The sequence below is a fragment of the Odocoileus virginianus genome, chromosome 11, assembly GCF_023699985.2.
Source record: "Odocoileus virginianus isolate 20LAN1187 ecotype Illinois chromosome 11, Ovbor_1.2, whole genome shotgun sequence".
Classification (NCBI taxonomy): domain Eukaryota; kingdom Metazoa; phylum Chordata; class Mammalia; order Artiodactyla; family Cervidae; genus Odocoileus; species Odocoileus virginianus.
In genome coordinates this window covers 1,419,775-1,435,560 of record NC_069684.1, presented here as the reverse complement: position 1 = coordinate 1,435,560, position 15,786 = coordinate 1,419,775, and the positions used below count along the sequence as shown (strand labels likewise).

At 56.4% G+C, this 15,786-nt stretch overlaps 1 protein-coding gene across 1 annotated transcript; it reads left to right on the top strand.

The window, feature by feature from the left end:
• Positions 1-51: 51 nt before the first annotated feature.
• GPR25 (G protein-coupled receptor 25) lies at positions 52-2,038 on the top strand. Its single transcript, XM_020907014.2, is given in 2 exon segments — positions 52-728; positions 730-2,038. Coding segments are annotated over 2 exon segments (1,125 nt in total). The 5' UTR covers positions 52-161; the 3' UTR covers positions 1,288-2,038.
• The last annotated feature ends 13,748 nt before the right edge of the window (positions 2,039-15,786 follow it).

The following is a 15,786-nucleotide window of genomic DNA, read 5'->3' as shown; positions in this document are numbered from 1 at the left end:
TTCTCGGCCCAGGAGCCTACCCCTCCCCCTGCCCCCACCCCTTCCTGCCCACCCAGTCGCCTTGGCCCGGGGCGGCAGGAAGGGAGGTGCTGGGCTGGGCACGGGCCGTGAAGAGCCACCCTCCCTCTTGGCCCTGCGTCCGCCACCGGGCGTCTCCGGCCATGCGCCCCACGGAGCCCTGGAGCCCCAGCGCGGGGACGGCGCCCTGGGACTACTACTCGGGGTCGGGCGCGCCGGGCGAGCTGGAGCCGGGGGAACTGTGCGCTGCGCGGGACCTGCCCTACAGCCACGCCTACATCCCCGTGCTCTACCTGGCGGCCTTCGCCGTGGGCCTGCCGGGCAACGCCTTTGTGCTGTGGCTGCTGTCCGGGACGCGAGGCCCGCGGCGGCTCGTGGACACCTTCGTGCAGCACCTGGCGGCCGCCGACCTGGGTTTCGTGCTCACGCTGCCGCTGTGGGCTGCGGCGGCCGCACAGGGCGGCCGCTGGCCCTTCGGCGAGGGCCTGTGCAAGCTCAGCAGCTTCGCGCTAGCTGGCACGCGCTGCGCGGGCGCCCTGCTACTGGCCGGCCTCAGCGTGGACCGCTACCTGGCCGTGGGCCGCCCGCTGGCCGCGCGCTCCCAGCGCTCCCGGCGCTGCGCGCTAGCCGCCTGCGCCGGCGTGTGGGCCGCGGCGCTGGCCGCCGGCCTGCCCTCGCTGGCCTTCCGCCGCCTGCGGCCGCTGCCCAGCGGGGGCCCGCGGCAGCCAGTGCGGGGAGGAGCCATCGGACGCCTTCCAGGGCCTGAGCCTGCTGCTGCTGCTGCTCACCCTGGTGCTGCCCCTGGTCGTCACCGTCGTCTGCTACTGCCGCGTGTCGCGCCGCCTGCGCGGGCCGCCGCACCTGGGCCGCGCCCGGAGCCGCTCGCTGCGCATCATCTTGGCCGTCGAGGGCGCCTTCGTGGGCTCCTGGCTGCCCTTCTGCGCCCTGCGCGCCGTCTTCCACCTGGCGAGCCTGGGCGCGCTGCCGCTGCCCTGCCGCCTGCTGCTGGCGCTGCGCTGGGGCCTCACCGTCGCCACCTGCCTGGCCTTCGTCAACAGTTGCGCCAACCCGCTCATCTACCTGCTGCTCGACCGCTCGTTCCGCGCACAGCTGCGGCAGCGCGGAGCCTGCGGGCTCGCCGACCGCCCAGCGCGCGGGAGCAGCTCGGCGTCCTCGCTCTCCGGCGACGACGGCTCCCCGTTCCGGAGCCCGGCCCGCGCGGGCGGCCGAGCCCAGACGGCGAGCGCCCCCTCGGCTGTCCGCCCATAGCTGCTCGGCCCGCGGGCGGCGGGCGGCACGGGGAAGCGAAGCGGGCCGCCCCCCACCGCCACCTGCCTCCCCGACCGCCCCGAGCGCAGCGGGCCGCTCTGCCGGGACCGCGGGGCCTCCCGGGGTCTCCTTCACGAGCTTTCCCAGAATCTCAGCTTCTCCAGCGTCCCCCCCATCCCCGGCCCGGCTCCTGAGACCCGCTCTCCTCCCGCTCCGCCCAGTGGACACCTGGACGCTTTGTCTCCAGCGCAGTAAACGTCCTGGGAGATGCAGGCAACACCGACCCGGGCTCGGAAAGGGAAGTGGCCTCCCTGCTCTGCCCCCTGGGAGAGACTCCCCAGAGGCCATTCTTGTCTCGGTCGGCTCCCTTACCTTTGATTCCCTACAATCGCCGTTGCCTGCTGAGAAATACCTTCTCCAAGCCAAACTCTCTGGCCCCTCTCCAAAGAATCTGGACCTTCACGTTCTGCCGTCTTGGTGGCTGTGCTGAATCACGTGTCAGCCTCTTCGTTTTCAACGCTCACCAAAGCATGGGAACGACGGTGCTGTCGCCGCTTGCCCCTTCCTGCTGCCAGCGTCCTCAGGAAGCCCGTCCTGTATCTCCCCCGACTCCCAAGAAGCTGCAGGACTCACTCTGGACTTGGGCGGGCGCCTCCCTGCGGACAGACGGTTCCAGCATCTGTCCCCGGTCGCTTGGATGCTCTGACCGGCGTGAGTTCCCCTTTCTCAATAAACACTGTTGCTGCCCTCAGCCGACAGCTGTGTCTGCCTTTACTCGAGTGGAAGGGACTGAAATGAGTGTGAGCGGGTGACTCGAACACTGGGTCAGACAAAACTCAACCCAGTAGTTGAGGTTGACCTCAAAGCGCTCGGGATTTGGTGTGTAGTCGGGCCAAGAGCAGCGGCCCCGTCATGGGCCCCCCCTTGAGGGCAGCCTATCTTCTCTTCTTACTATTTTAAAGGACGTTTCCCATTTTGGAGGTTTCAGAGAGAGGGAGGGGGAAAGATTTAAGTGCAGCCGCTAGCCAGGTGTCACTTCAAAGCAGAAGTGTGGTGTTGTGGCTGTCAAACCCTGGCAAATTTTTCCTTACTCCCTTTGGGCGCGTCCAGGACAAATGCTGAAGGGCATCCATGTTCTGAGTCTGTGACATCCTTGGAGCTTTCCGGAGGGCTTGGGTATTCGGTCTTTATACTTTTAAGTGGATTTGGCCTAAAGAAACATCAGTCAGTGCAGAAAAGAACTCAGAAATTCTCCTGGAGAGCCCATCTCACCAGGCCCGCTCCTGGCATGGAGCGCAGCCTTTAGAGTAGATACACACCACCCATCAGCTGCCCTCGGCGGTCACACTGGGAAGAAACACACCCAGGCCTGTCCCCCCACACCCCAAGGGAGGCAGGCCTTGCAGCCCGTGGGGTTACCGGTCCGGCAGGACTGATTCCAGACGCTTCAGTCTTGGAGAGGTCAGTGCACCACGGCCCTTCGGACCTGCCCTGTCTCTGAGACAAGAAATGACCAAGTCACACGCCGAGGCCCCAGCTCACAGCAGAGGCACTCTCCTGGGCTGTTCCAATGAAGTCCCCATCTTAAGGCCTGCCACCTTGTTTCTCCCGATTTGCTGGTACACCGAGCTCCCCAAAGACAGGCAGAAAGGAAGCTTCTCCATCTCCGACCCCCCACCCTGCAAGTAGTTATCAAAACTCAGCATTTCCCTCCCACTGCTCGGAGACTGGAAAATGCTGGTAAGCAAAACAAAAAGGGGGTAACAGAACTGCTCGTGTTAAATACACACCCACACACTTCAAGCCTGGAGGATATAAAATCATTGTTAGCATTAATGGTGTTGATGCAGAACATTAGGAACCGCAGAGTCCTTTGGGTAAAAACCACCATTTGTTCTTTTCTTTCTCTGGCACAAGTTAAGCGCCATGGGTGTCTCTCTTCTCAACTAATGGGAAGCCTTGTTTTCTGCCTGTATTTGTTGTTTGTCTCTCCCATCAGAACGTGAGCTTCTTAAGTCAAGGGATTGTGTCTGGTCCCCTGCTGTGGCCCCTGTCCCTGGTGGGGAAGGGGACACGCATGAAGCCCCTGTGGGGTAGTGACTGTCGTGATCTGTCATAATGTGAAATCGTAAGAAATAGTGGGAAGGGTAAGGGTGGGGGGGTGTTGCGTTGTCTATATGATCTGCAAAAGGGCAACAGCAAAGGAAGGCTGCTCCACTTCTCTCTCTGGAAATCTTCTATGAGCTTTTTAAACAGTGTTATTGATCATTTATTGGCTGAGCTGCGTCTTCATTGCTGTGCGTGGGCTGTCTCCGGTTGCGGAGAGCGGGGGCTGTTCTGCAGTTGCGGTGGTGCGGTGCGCAGGCTTCTCCTGTGGCAGAGCTCAGTTCACCTGGCTTAGTCATCAGGACACACGGGCCCCGCTGCCCCGAGGCCCGTGGGATCTTCCGGACCAGCGGTCAAACCCACGGCCCCTGCACCAGAAGGCAGACTCTCAGCCACTGGACCCCTGGAGAAGCCCCTCTAGGAGCCTTCTTTAAGGGCAGTGGACAGAGAGCAGTCATGCTGCCCCAGGGCTGAGGCTAAAGGCGGACCCAGGCCTGAGCTGGTGTGATCCCAGCGGGGCCTTTCTGGGGCACCCCGGCCAGATGCCCCCAGCCTCTCTTTCTTCACATGGAGGGCAACGGTTCTGTCCGCTCTGCTCCGCGGACGGGTCAAGCGAAGCCGCGTCCTCGAACGCGCTTTGTGAGCTGTGGTGTTTAGGCCACAGGAGCCCTGCCCTCGGGGTGAGCCGGTCCAGGCCCACTGCCCCGCCCTTTGCCCACCGCCTGTGGCCTGCAGGGGAGATGGGGTGGAGTCTCTGGGTTTTTTTAAGGTCAACCTCTGGGCAAACGCCGGGCACGTTGGCCTGTGTGATTCTGATTTGAGCTGATGACTAATTCTGGGCTTTCTTGGGCCCTTTCTCAGGGCACCGTGTGGTCGCTGGGCCCTGGGGTGAGTGATCTGGAGAGTTCACGGGAATGGCAGGGCGGGCAAAGCCCGGCTCGCTGAGATGACTCAGCCCCGCACCACTCTGGACTGTGTGGGGATATCCTGCTTGTCGGAGCCACGGGGTCCAGATCCTGCCCTGCCTAGGCTGGGGTACCTGCAGGAAGTTACTGACCACTCCCTGCCCCCGCCAAGACCCCCACCTCAGTCCAACGGGGCACAGGATGGAAAGACCCCCGGGAGCCGAAAGCAGAGATGCTGGGTTGGCAGGTGGGAGGAGGAGCTGAGGAGGTGAGACCGCTCTTCCTCCTGCAGTCATCGCAGGGCTCACTGAAGGCGCCCTCGCATCTCGGGAGAGTGGGCGCTGCGTGAGACCCCTGTGTGCGTCCATCACGGGCCAGCAGGGCAAGAGGCCCGTCTCGCTCCTTCCAGGAGGGGGACGGGGAGAGCCAGGCCCGGGAAGGCGACCCTGCATCCTGCAGCTCAGCAGATGTCTGTCAAAGGTGCACAGAGGGGGCTTCCTCGGTCCCCGACCCAGGGGCAGGCAGGACTGATCAGTTCATTTTACGGAAGTTGGGACCCGGCTTGGAAGCAGCTCGGTCAGCGTCACAGAAAAGCACAGGGCGGCTCAAGCCTCTGTGCTCTCTCCTCCTGGCTTCCCCGGCCCTGCCACCCCTCCACGCGACACCCAGCTCATGCCGCTGGACACCTAGGCCCGGCCTTCCCCTTAGGAAGTGTAAGCTTCCCCCTGATTTTTTAAGTAATGCAGGTTCTTTGTTTTTTTAAAAAAGAAATCATAAGAAAATATAAAGGAAAAATATTGAAAACACTCAAATGTAACCACCTTTATTTAACAAGCTCTTGAAGTTTTTTTCAATTTTTCACTCTTTTAAGTAATTCTGTGATGAACATTCTTTTGTGTGTGTGTGTGATGAACGTTCTTGTACAGAAATCTTTATTTTCATTTCTGATTCTTTCTTCAGGACAAACTCCTAGCAGTGAGACTATTTATCAGATGTTATGAACAATTTGAGACTTTGGTGCAGTGTGCCAAATTGTGGAAAAAAATACATTCTCTCTGGAGGCTTGTGGGTGCCCGTTCACCACACCCTTAACAAACAACAGGCATTATTATCATAAAAAAAGTATTTGCCAATTTGGTGTCTTCCCAAGTTTAAAAAAAAAACACAATATGACCATTATATTCTTTCAAAGACCTTTGTTATACAAAGTATCATTACAATATTGCTCTGAAGTAGGTGTTAAAATAATGGCGAATATTCCATGAGAACTTATTACAGAGAGGGACTGAGGGTTTTACATCTCCTAATCACCCTCCCAGCAACTTTATGGCAGGTATAGTAGCATTCTGCCTGTTCACCAGACGAAAACACCGAGGCGTGGAAAGCTCGGGGAACTTGCCTTGAAGACTTGTATCATTACCCCCATTTTACAGATGGGAACCCAGAGGCCAAGGTTTCCTGACTCGCCAAAGCCCCGCACAGCATAGGACTTCAGAGCCTCACACCCTGGGCCACAGCCCGTGCCTGCGTCCACCTCCTCTGACTTGCTAGCTTGGCCTCCCCGCTTCTCACGCGTTAGCGCTGAACCAGCGCGTGCCCCGGGGGGAAGGCCACCCCGCGAGACCTGCTGCTTTTCTCAGAAGGTCAGTGCGACGGTTAACTTCCCGCGTCAGCTTGGCTGGGCCACTGGGCACCTAGTCACAGGCTGTTTGGGTGTTTTGGGTGACAGTTGAATCGAAGACCGAGAAGAGCGGACAGCCTTCCACCAGGCCTCCCCGACCGGCGGCGGACCCGGGACACCAGGCCTCTCCTGCTTCCAGCCAGAAGGGGACGGGGACGGGGACCTCCGGGGCCTCCAGCGCGCCGCGTGCAGACCCCGGGGGCCTCCCGGCCTCTGGGACCGCGTGGGCAGTTTCTTATAATAAGCGTCTATGTGTATATCCTGTTTCTCTGAGCAACGCAAACCAATACAACCAACTCCCCACCCCCCGACAGGAGATAGTTTGGGCGGCCGACTAAAAGGGGGAGTAGGCCTCGCCCCAGGTGTGCCGAGGTCAGGGTCAGGCCTGGGAGAGGCAGGTGCTGAAGCCCACCCCGGCCCTGGCTGCCCGGGTCTCTCCCACTGGGGGTTGGGGGGGTGGTGAAGGTGCTCGGCTTTGCCTACAAAGCAGCTGCAAGTCTGCGAGGCTGTGGTTTGCCCCAGGAAGACGTGCCAGACGGGGGGGAGGTGATTGATCCGCTGCCTCGCTCTGAGAATGACTGTCTTTGGTGCACACACTGCTGTCTCCCCTCTGATCTCCCGGCGCCCAAACACCCTAGAGCAAGTTGCTCGCACCCAGGCTGTGCCCACAAGGTCACAGGGCCGGGAGGGTTGCAGGCTCGAGGGCAGGCTCAATCCTGTCATCTTTTCAAAGTTCCGGTTTTTACAGCAGCTGTTGCCTCAGACCTTCCCAGGCCTGTGAGCCCCGTGAAGAGAGACGAGGGCCCGTGCAGGGTGAAAGCCGGCCCAGGGCCCGGCAGCCGGACCGTGTGCGTTCATGGTCTCACTCCCCCCGGCCTGCCTCCCTTGTGGCCCCGGGGTCTGCTGCCATGACGAGGGGCTCTGCCTTCCCTTCTCCAGGAGGTGTCACAAGCCGTGTTCTCAGCTCCACAAGGACGTCCTCACGGCCGTTTGGACCAGGGCACCCTGTGCACGAGCAGGATCCGCAGGCGACCGCGCTGGTCCGTGTGTGCCGCCCGCGGGCATCCCCTCCTCCTGCTTCAGGGCTGGTTTGGGTGGGGGTCCCGAGGCCACCCGAGCCGGCCCTCCTCGGGGCTTCCCACCCTCAGGCTGTGGGTGACCCATCTCACCCTCCTGCTCCTTCTAATGGGAAACCCCCCCACCTCCTCCAGCAGCAGCAGTTTCGAGAACAAAGCGCTTTGAAAAGAGCGCACACAGCCCCGTAACCAAGCGCTCGTCAGAGTTATCAGCGTTTTATTATTTTTTTCCCCAAAATTTAAACTCTACATAGATACCTGCTAACCAAGAAAAGTTCAAGAAAAGATAGTTGAGACTTAATATGCCTTCATCTGCTTCACTTCCTATTTTCGAACAGTTTATTGTTTCAGGAACCTTATCTGTTGTAGCCAGGAAAAAAAAAAAAACCCATAAAAACACTGGTAACTGGAAGGTCCTCTTCCTCCTTTACGATCGCAGGAGTAGAAATAAGTCATCCATTAATGGTAGGACAGTGGAGGCTGATGAATCTGCCTGATCTCATTTATTGCACAAGAAAATCAGTTTCCTTTTCTCAAGGTATGTAGGTGGTAGATTGTCAGAAAATCAAATAGACTGCGAATCTGAATTATTATTATTTTAGACCCGAGGTACTGCCGGGGAAACACCAGCTGCTCCATGGGTTCAGGCTCAGTCTCCTCCTCACCGCCTTTGTCCTTCGCCTCTTTTGCCGTCCAGAGCTTCCTATCACAAAGGGAGTGGGTTAGACGGGCTCATCTGTGAAGGGCAGCATGACCCAGCACAAGCACTGATTGCTTGCTGTAATTATTGGGAGCAAAAAAACCAAGAGAGACATTCATTAGATGGAAGTGAGTCATACCACCGTTTGGGATTTCTCTTCTCAAAATCACTGATTCAACGCGTTTTTATTTTGCGTTTACCATGTGCCGACCTGTGTGCAAGACCACGGGACTACAGAAATGAAAGACTCCTACCCCTCCTCAGGACAAGCTAATACCTTGAGTCTCCACCCCACACACAGAAAGATAAGAGCTGTAAACTCACGGGCGTCAGAGGGACATAAACCACGCGGACCTTCAATTTGGCTACAGCTCTGTTTTTCTTTTTTCTTGAAACTGAAAATCACATGAGGCAGCCTGTCCTGTGACCGAGTCACTTTTGTACATCACTGATTTCCAGGCATCAGTCAGTCACAGGGACCCTCTGGGGCAAGCCTGCCAGCAGACCCAGGAGGTGAGGTCCCTGGGACATGGAGTGTCCTGCGGAGGCCAGAGCAGCCCCTGCGGTGGGACGGACAGAGGGCCTCCCCACGGCCACCGCTCTGCCGAGGCGCTGCGTCCACTGCTGGAAGGCTGGGCAGCTGCGGGCAAAACCCCAGCCCGGGGGGGCTTGGGTGAGGGGACCACTCTGGTCCCTGTCAGCCTACAGAGTCCACAATCACATGATTGGGAGCCAGCATGTTCTTCAGAGACTTACCTAGCTTTTGCTCTTAAAAAGTTTATTTAAATATATATTTATTACATGTATGATATATATTTACTTATATATATTACAATATATAAATTTTAATAAAATGCACCCAGCAAAGGGTAGAAGCATATATCCATCAATTAAAAATTAATGTCCAGGCAAAACTATCCAGATACACACAGACCCAACCATACCAGCCACTGCTGTGAACAAGCCCACCTACAGGAGGCCAAAGAAAGACAAACAACTTACGCGGGGTCTTCAAGTAAAGTTCATGCCCAGCCACTTCACAAATGCTCTCTGACACTCAAGAAGCTGTTTCTCTGGGTCCCACGCCAGGAGATCACATGCACCCCGTGTTCTCAGACTTGTGCCAGAAAAGACATGTCAGCAGAGCCTGCTAGGGGCACCCCACTGTATGATGCAAACAGGGAGATTATTGTAAAATATAACAAACCAGTGTGGATGTCCTCTGGGGGTTTTCATGTGTCAGTCTGCATGGGGAAATGGATCACTAAGAAGGCAATTGCTCCCATCGTATGAAGTTTATCACTTTTTAAGAGAAAAAAATTATTTTAAATAGACGTAGGAAATCTCCTTTTGCAGGCACTAATGAAATAACACGCAGACCACAATGGTGGGCGTTGTTAGATGGAAAGATACTGAAGCCGTGCGGTGGAAGCTGATAGGAGCTGGAGGATGGCTGGGTGCCCCTAGGCCGCCTCACTGTGAGATTATCTCCCAGTGATGAGGGGGAAACAGAGTGGATGGTGGAGGACTGTGTCACCGGAACTCCCTGGTCAGCTCCACCTCTGGGTGAAGAGGGGGACGGAGCCCTCATAAGGTGTTCTCACCCAAAACAGAAGCGAGCATCCTAGTCAAGGCTAAACTTGCGCATTGCAGGAAACGCGGGGTTAGGAGCAAGTTAAACGCAACACAAGGAGGCAGCAGATGAAGTGCCAGATGTGGGGCCCGTTTCAAAACGCCACTGACATGATTAAGCAAAAACTCAGGGTGGGGAAGCGACCCTCACAAGCTTAAAAGAGCAGAATGCAATGTGCAGGCCTTGCTGGATCCCCAGACAAGCAGACCGACTTTAAAAAACACTGTGGGGGCAACTGGAGAACTCCGAATGGACGTGGTATTGGGCGACACTAGGAAGGAACTGTGTTAACAGTCATGTGATTATATAAGAAAACGGTCTGTTTTTTTTTTTTTTTCTGAGATGCACTCTGAAACATTTATAAGTGATAAGTTACTAAGCCTGGGATTTTGTTTAAAATATTTCACTAAAGAAAAAATAGACTGTGGAGATAGGGGTCAATGCCAGTAATTACTAAGTCTAGGTGATGGATAAACGGGAGTCCATTGTGTTATTATCAGGCTCTGCTTTATTAACATTGGGAAACTTTCACATTAAGCTTTGAGCTACTTTAATGCTTGGAAACTGCACAGGCACAGAGCACATTTCACAGCCCAAGCTCACGCAGACCTGGCGAAGCTCAGGTGCTCTGTCCCCTCACCCCCACCCTGCTGCCCTCTGGACGCATAGTCACTGCTTCTCACTTCTCATCCATTCCTGCTGGAAACCCCAGCTCCGCACAGTGGGTGCGAATGTGGAAATCGCTCACTTCTCAGCATCTAAGACGAGAGTGACGTATTTGAGGTTTCTTGAACAAACTGGGCAGCCTCTCCCTCTGATTTCAGCCTGGGGGCTTCTGCTTATCACGTGTCAAGTCACCAGTGCCCAGTAGCCTATCTGGGGCCTCTCCGCCACTCTTCGAAACCCACAAACCCCCCCAGAGCGATCAGAGTACCCAGAACACTTTGGTGAACGTATTTATGAACAAATCAATGGAGATGCGTTGACCTGCTCTCCCAGTCATAGAGGGTGGGGGCAGGAGCGGCTGCTACCAGCAGCTCCTGGGGCTGGTCTGGGGCGGGAGGGCAAAGGTCACATGTAGCTGCCTTTATGAACCATTTCAACAGCATCTGACCTCAATTTAAACCAACCTCCCTTCAAAACACTCCTTTCCCTTCCTTTCTCATCACTGAGTAGTTTGAGAGACGCTGAAGGAGTGAGGCACCAGTTTGTTTTCAGTTAACCGGTGCCAAGGCCACAAACCGGTGGCCTGGTCATTGGAGGAGGCTTGCCTTTTGAAGCCTGGAGCTGCTAAACCAGAGGAAGTGAAACCTGGTCACCAGTAAACAGGTTTGGAACATGAAAATGCAATTATCGTGCAGAAATATTATTAGCTTTTTCCTGAGACTCGAGTGTGAGAAAGAAAAGCTTTTTTTTTTTAAAGATAAGAATGTTGAGAAAACATCTTTTTTTTTGAGAAAACATCTTTTAATGAATCACCACCTTCTATTGGGAGCTTACTGTGAGCAAAGCATGTTTTATCCACATGATTTCTTCACCCTCATCACTGTCACATGAGTGATCCCATCACCCCCATTTAACAGAGCAAGAAACTGAGGCTGTTTGACTCCAGAACACAGGTATTTCAGCACTAGGCTCCTGCCAGGTCAAGTGATGAAAAGGGCCTGGGGGTGGGGGATCCAGTCTATTTTAGAGGCACCTCCAGTCCAGACCTTTGAGAAGGGCGGGGTCCCTGGAGTGCTGGCGACATCCAGCCCTGGGGAGAGGCGCAGTTCCTGCACCCCCGCCCCCGCCCACTGCCCAGTCCTCAGCCTTTTGCTGGGGCAGCACCCGGAGGCCCTGTGGCCGGGGTCTGCCCCCAGGGCCTGGTCCCCACGTCCCCCACCCCCATCCGGGAGGAATCGGAAGGGACCAGGCAGACAGTGTCTACCAGCCCCCGGCTGACAGGCAGACAGCGCTCCCGGTGCAGACCGGCGCAGAGTGCCCTGTGGACCCGCCCCAGGGCCCGGCGTCCTCGGGGCCGGACGCTGGTCTCCAGTGCAAAGACCTCCACGACGCCCGCCTCCCCTGCGCTGCTATTTAGCTTTATGTCTGTGGTTGTCTTACTTTTAACACAACGCACTCTTTTCTTCGAGTTCCCAATGCTCTCGGGTCTCTAGAAAGGAGAGAGGGGCTTGCCAGGGCGGCGGAAAAGGCTGGACACGTGGTCCCCGCGCGGGTGCAGGGGCGGCGGGGGACGGGGTCCCGGGGGCGGGGAGGGAGGCTGAGCCCGCGCGGGGTCCGGGCGCCGGGACCGGCAGGCGCTCCATCCGCTCCGTCCGCGGCGCACGGAGGAAGGCCGGGAACCGTCCGCCCTGGTGGTCGCGGCGGGCGGAGCGGGACCGAGGCGGTGCTGAGACCCCGCGCTGCGGATGCAGGGCCCGGAGAGGAAGGGGGACGGGAGACGGCGCGGGGATGAGCCGGGGAGAGGGGCCGGTGGGCGGGCGGGGCCCGGACCCGGCGCGGGGGTCCGCACCCGGGGCGGTGGGCTCCCTCCCCGCCCCGCCCTCCCAGCGGCTCTGCCTCGCGTCCGGCCCTGGATCGGTTCCCGTCCCTTGAGAACAAGAGGAATGAAGCCCCCGGGCTCGACCCCCAAGAGGGTTTTGTGCAGAGTCACTCACCAGCGAGGGTTCCGGCTTCTGGCGACAAAGGCTGCGGCCCGGGCGGCGCCCCCGCACCGGCCCCGCCGTGAGCCGTGAGCTGCGGGACGCGGTCGGGGGGCGACGCGGGGCCTGGGCTCCGAGGCACCACGGCGTCCCAAACAGATTAGCCGAGGGCGCCCGCAGGGCACCGTCGGTGCCGCCGAGGGGGCGCGAGGCGAGCCCGGTCCTCGTCCTCCGCTGGGCCTGAGGCCGCAGGGTCGAGTCGGCGGGGCCGGGCAGGGGCCGGGCCGGCCCCTCCGCCGGGCGCGCGGGGAGGGGTCGGGGTGCAGAGAGGCCCCGCCCAGCCACCAGACGCCCCCTGATCTGATGGCGGCCGGCCCTGCCTCTTCACCCAAGCGGGCGGGGACGAAGGCGGATGGTCTCTCCCAAGCAGCAGCCCCTCCCTCCACGGGCTGAGCGGGCCAGGCCCCGGTGAGACTCGGTTTCTGCTTCCAAGCCCAGCATCTCCGGGTGCTCGGGGCTCCTAGCGCGGCGGGGGGTGGGGTGGGGGATCAACACCTCCTACCCCCAGGTCCAGGACGCCTCTGGGTTTTTAATAAGATAACCGAAGGTGCACCAATCTGATTTCACATGGGAAACGAGCGTTTCCAGCTCTCTTTTTCTCGTGACCACGTTTGCAGTGCTGGACCCCTTGGGACAGAGCCCAAGTTTCCGACTTTGCCCTAGTCTCCACCACGGCTTCTGCCTTCGCCCCTCCGCTGCCTCGCACACCAAGCGGTGACCTGGAGACCAGAACTCTTGTCCCTGATGTGCATCCTGCCTCCTCTGTCTCGGGTCTCTTTACACATCTGGAGTTTTACAGCCACAGGTTACGGCTCTCTCTTCAGAAAGGTCCACCTTCCAGTCCCACATCAGTCCCTGGCTGATTGTGTGTCTTTAACTCAACTACTCAGCTTCCCTGGGCCTCAGTTTTCTTACCTGTAAAGAAAGATGACAGTATTGCTATAAATTCAACCTACAAATTCGGGTTCTCAAGACACACGTATTACTTTATTTCTTTTGTGCAATTAAGTCTTTATTAAATTTGTTACAATATTGCTGCTAAGTTGTGGTTTCTTGGTCCTGAGGCATGTGGGGTCTTAGCTCCTTGATCCCGGATTGAATCTGCACCCCCTGCATTGGAAGGTGAAGTCTTCACCACAGGACCCCTAGGGATGTCCCCTTTATTTCTTTCGTTGTTGTTCAGTTGCTCAGCTGTGTCTGACTCTCTGCGACCCTGTGGACTGCAGCATGCCAGGCTTCCCTGTCCTTCACTATCTCCCGGAGTGTGCTCCAACTCATGTCCCTTGAGTTGATGATGCCATCCAACCATCTCATCCTCTGTCGTCCCCTTCTCCTCCCGCCTTCAATCTTCCCAGCATCAAAATCTTTTCCAGTGAGTCAGCTCTTCACATCAGGTGGCCAAAGTATTGGAGCTTCAACTTCAGCATCAGTCCTTCCAACGAATATTCAGGGTTGATTTTCTTTAGGATTGACTGATTCGATCTCCTTGCGGTACAAGGGACTCTCTCTAGAGTCTTCTCCAGCACTGTAATTCAGAAACATAAAATCTTTGGTGCTCAACCTTCTTTATGGTCCAACCCTCACATCCATACATGACTGCTGGAAAACCACAGCTTGAACTACGACAGACCTTTGTTGGCAAAGTGATGTCTCTGCTTTTTAATATGCTGTCTAGGTTTGTCATAGCTTTTCTTCCAAGGAGCAAGTGTCTTTCAATTTCATGGCTGCAGTCACCACCTGCAGTGATTTTGGAGCCCAAAAAATAAAGCCTGTCATTGCTTCCACTTTTCCCCTATTCTGATTAAACCAGTCTGATTCTGTCTTGGGCCTGCTGGGATGGCAAAAAATTCTGTTTTCTCTTACAGTGTCCTTGAAGGCTTAGGGGAGCCCAGGAAGCAGGGAGGGCTGCCACCCGATTCATAGTTGCTCTGGCCCGCAGGAGTCTCTGGTAACTGGGGCTCCTGCCCCCTGGACGTGTGCGGTGCAAGAATCTGTTGAGGTCAGCAATCTGGAGCCCACCTCCCAACCCCCATCCCTGCGGTGGTCTTGTCCTCTCCCGGGGACTGCGCGGGGAGGCGCAGGGTGCTTGCTGCACAGGGCATCTTCTCTCCTGATCGCAGTCCATCTCCCCTCAAAGCCACATCCCTGCCCTTGCTCCTCAGGACCCCTGGCGTTGTCCCAGTGGGCTCAGAGCCTGCAGGAATCCACTGTCTCACACCCAGAGAAACGACAAAGGTGGATGGGGTGGGGTGGCAGGGCTACAAAGCAACATCTCAACAAACCATTCTGTTGTGTGAGAAATAATAATGCTTACCAACCTAAACATGCATTGATAGAGGAATGGATAAAGAAGATGAGGCACATATATATATATATATATATATATATATAATGGAATATTACTCAGCCATTAAAAAGAATTAAATTCTGCCATTTGAAGCAATATGAATGGACCTAAAGATCAGTCCTGGGTGTTCATTGGAAGGACTGATGTTGAAGCTGAAACTCCAATACTTTGGCCACCTGATGCAAAGAGCTGGCTTGTTCGAAAAGATCCTGATGCTGGGAAAGATTGAGGGCAGGAGGACAAGGGGACGACAGAGGATGAGATGGTTGGATGGCATCATCGACTCGATGGACGTGGGTTTGGGTGGACTCCGGGAGTTGGTGATGGACAGGGGGGCCTGGCGTGCTGCAGTTCATGGGGTCGCAAAGAGTCGGACACGACTGAGCGACTGAACTGAACTGAACTGAAAGACGGTCATACTGAGTGAAGTACATCAGATAGAGGAGAAATACTGTATGACGTCCCTTACATGGGAATCTGAAAAGACGTGACACAAATGAGCTTATTTACAAAACAGACTCACAGGCTTAGAGAACAAGCTTAGGTGGCTGGGGGCAGGGATAGCCAGGGAGCTTGGGGTGGGCGTGTACACACTGCTCTATCTAAAATGGATGCTAACAAAGTCCCACTGTACAGCACAGGGAACTCTGCTCGGTGTCAGGCGGCAGTCTGGACGGGAGGGGAGTTTGGGGGAGAAGGGACACATGTAAATGTTAGGCTGAGTCCCTCTGCTATGCACCGGAAGCTATCTCAACATTGTTAGCTGGTTACACTCCAACACAAAGTAAAAAGCTTCATGAAGAAAAAATAATACAATTTTAAAAATAAAAATGATGGGCCCAAACTGGTAACAACAAAAAAATAATAACAATAATGCTTACCACTGGAGGTACTTTACAACCTGTTCACCCCTTAAGCATTCCTGGAGTTTACCCGCTGGTCCTTCCTCATCCTGCACACCCTTCCCAGGCCGTATCACCTGGGACAGCAGCTGCAGCCATTCTATGGCTCCCAGGCCCTTCCTGCAGCCAGACTGCGATCACCACATGTGGCCTGAAATGAACACACCTATTCCTGAGCTCAAGCCAGAAATCCGGGAAACCCCAGCCCCTCCCCTTCCTCCTGCCACGTCTTTAGTAAGTCACTCAAGTCTCGCTCCCAGATAGCTCCTGACTCCCCCCATCCCCTCCCCACCCAAAGCCACAGGGCGAATTCAGGTTCCGTCACCCCTTGTCTGGATACTGTCTCTTGTGTTACCTTGTTTTGCAACCCTCCCCATGCCAATCACTTGCACCAGTCTGCCCAGCTTGTCCTAGGAAGAGCAGTCTTCAGTAGTGTGATGGTTA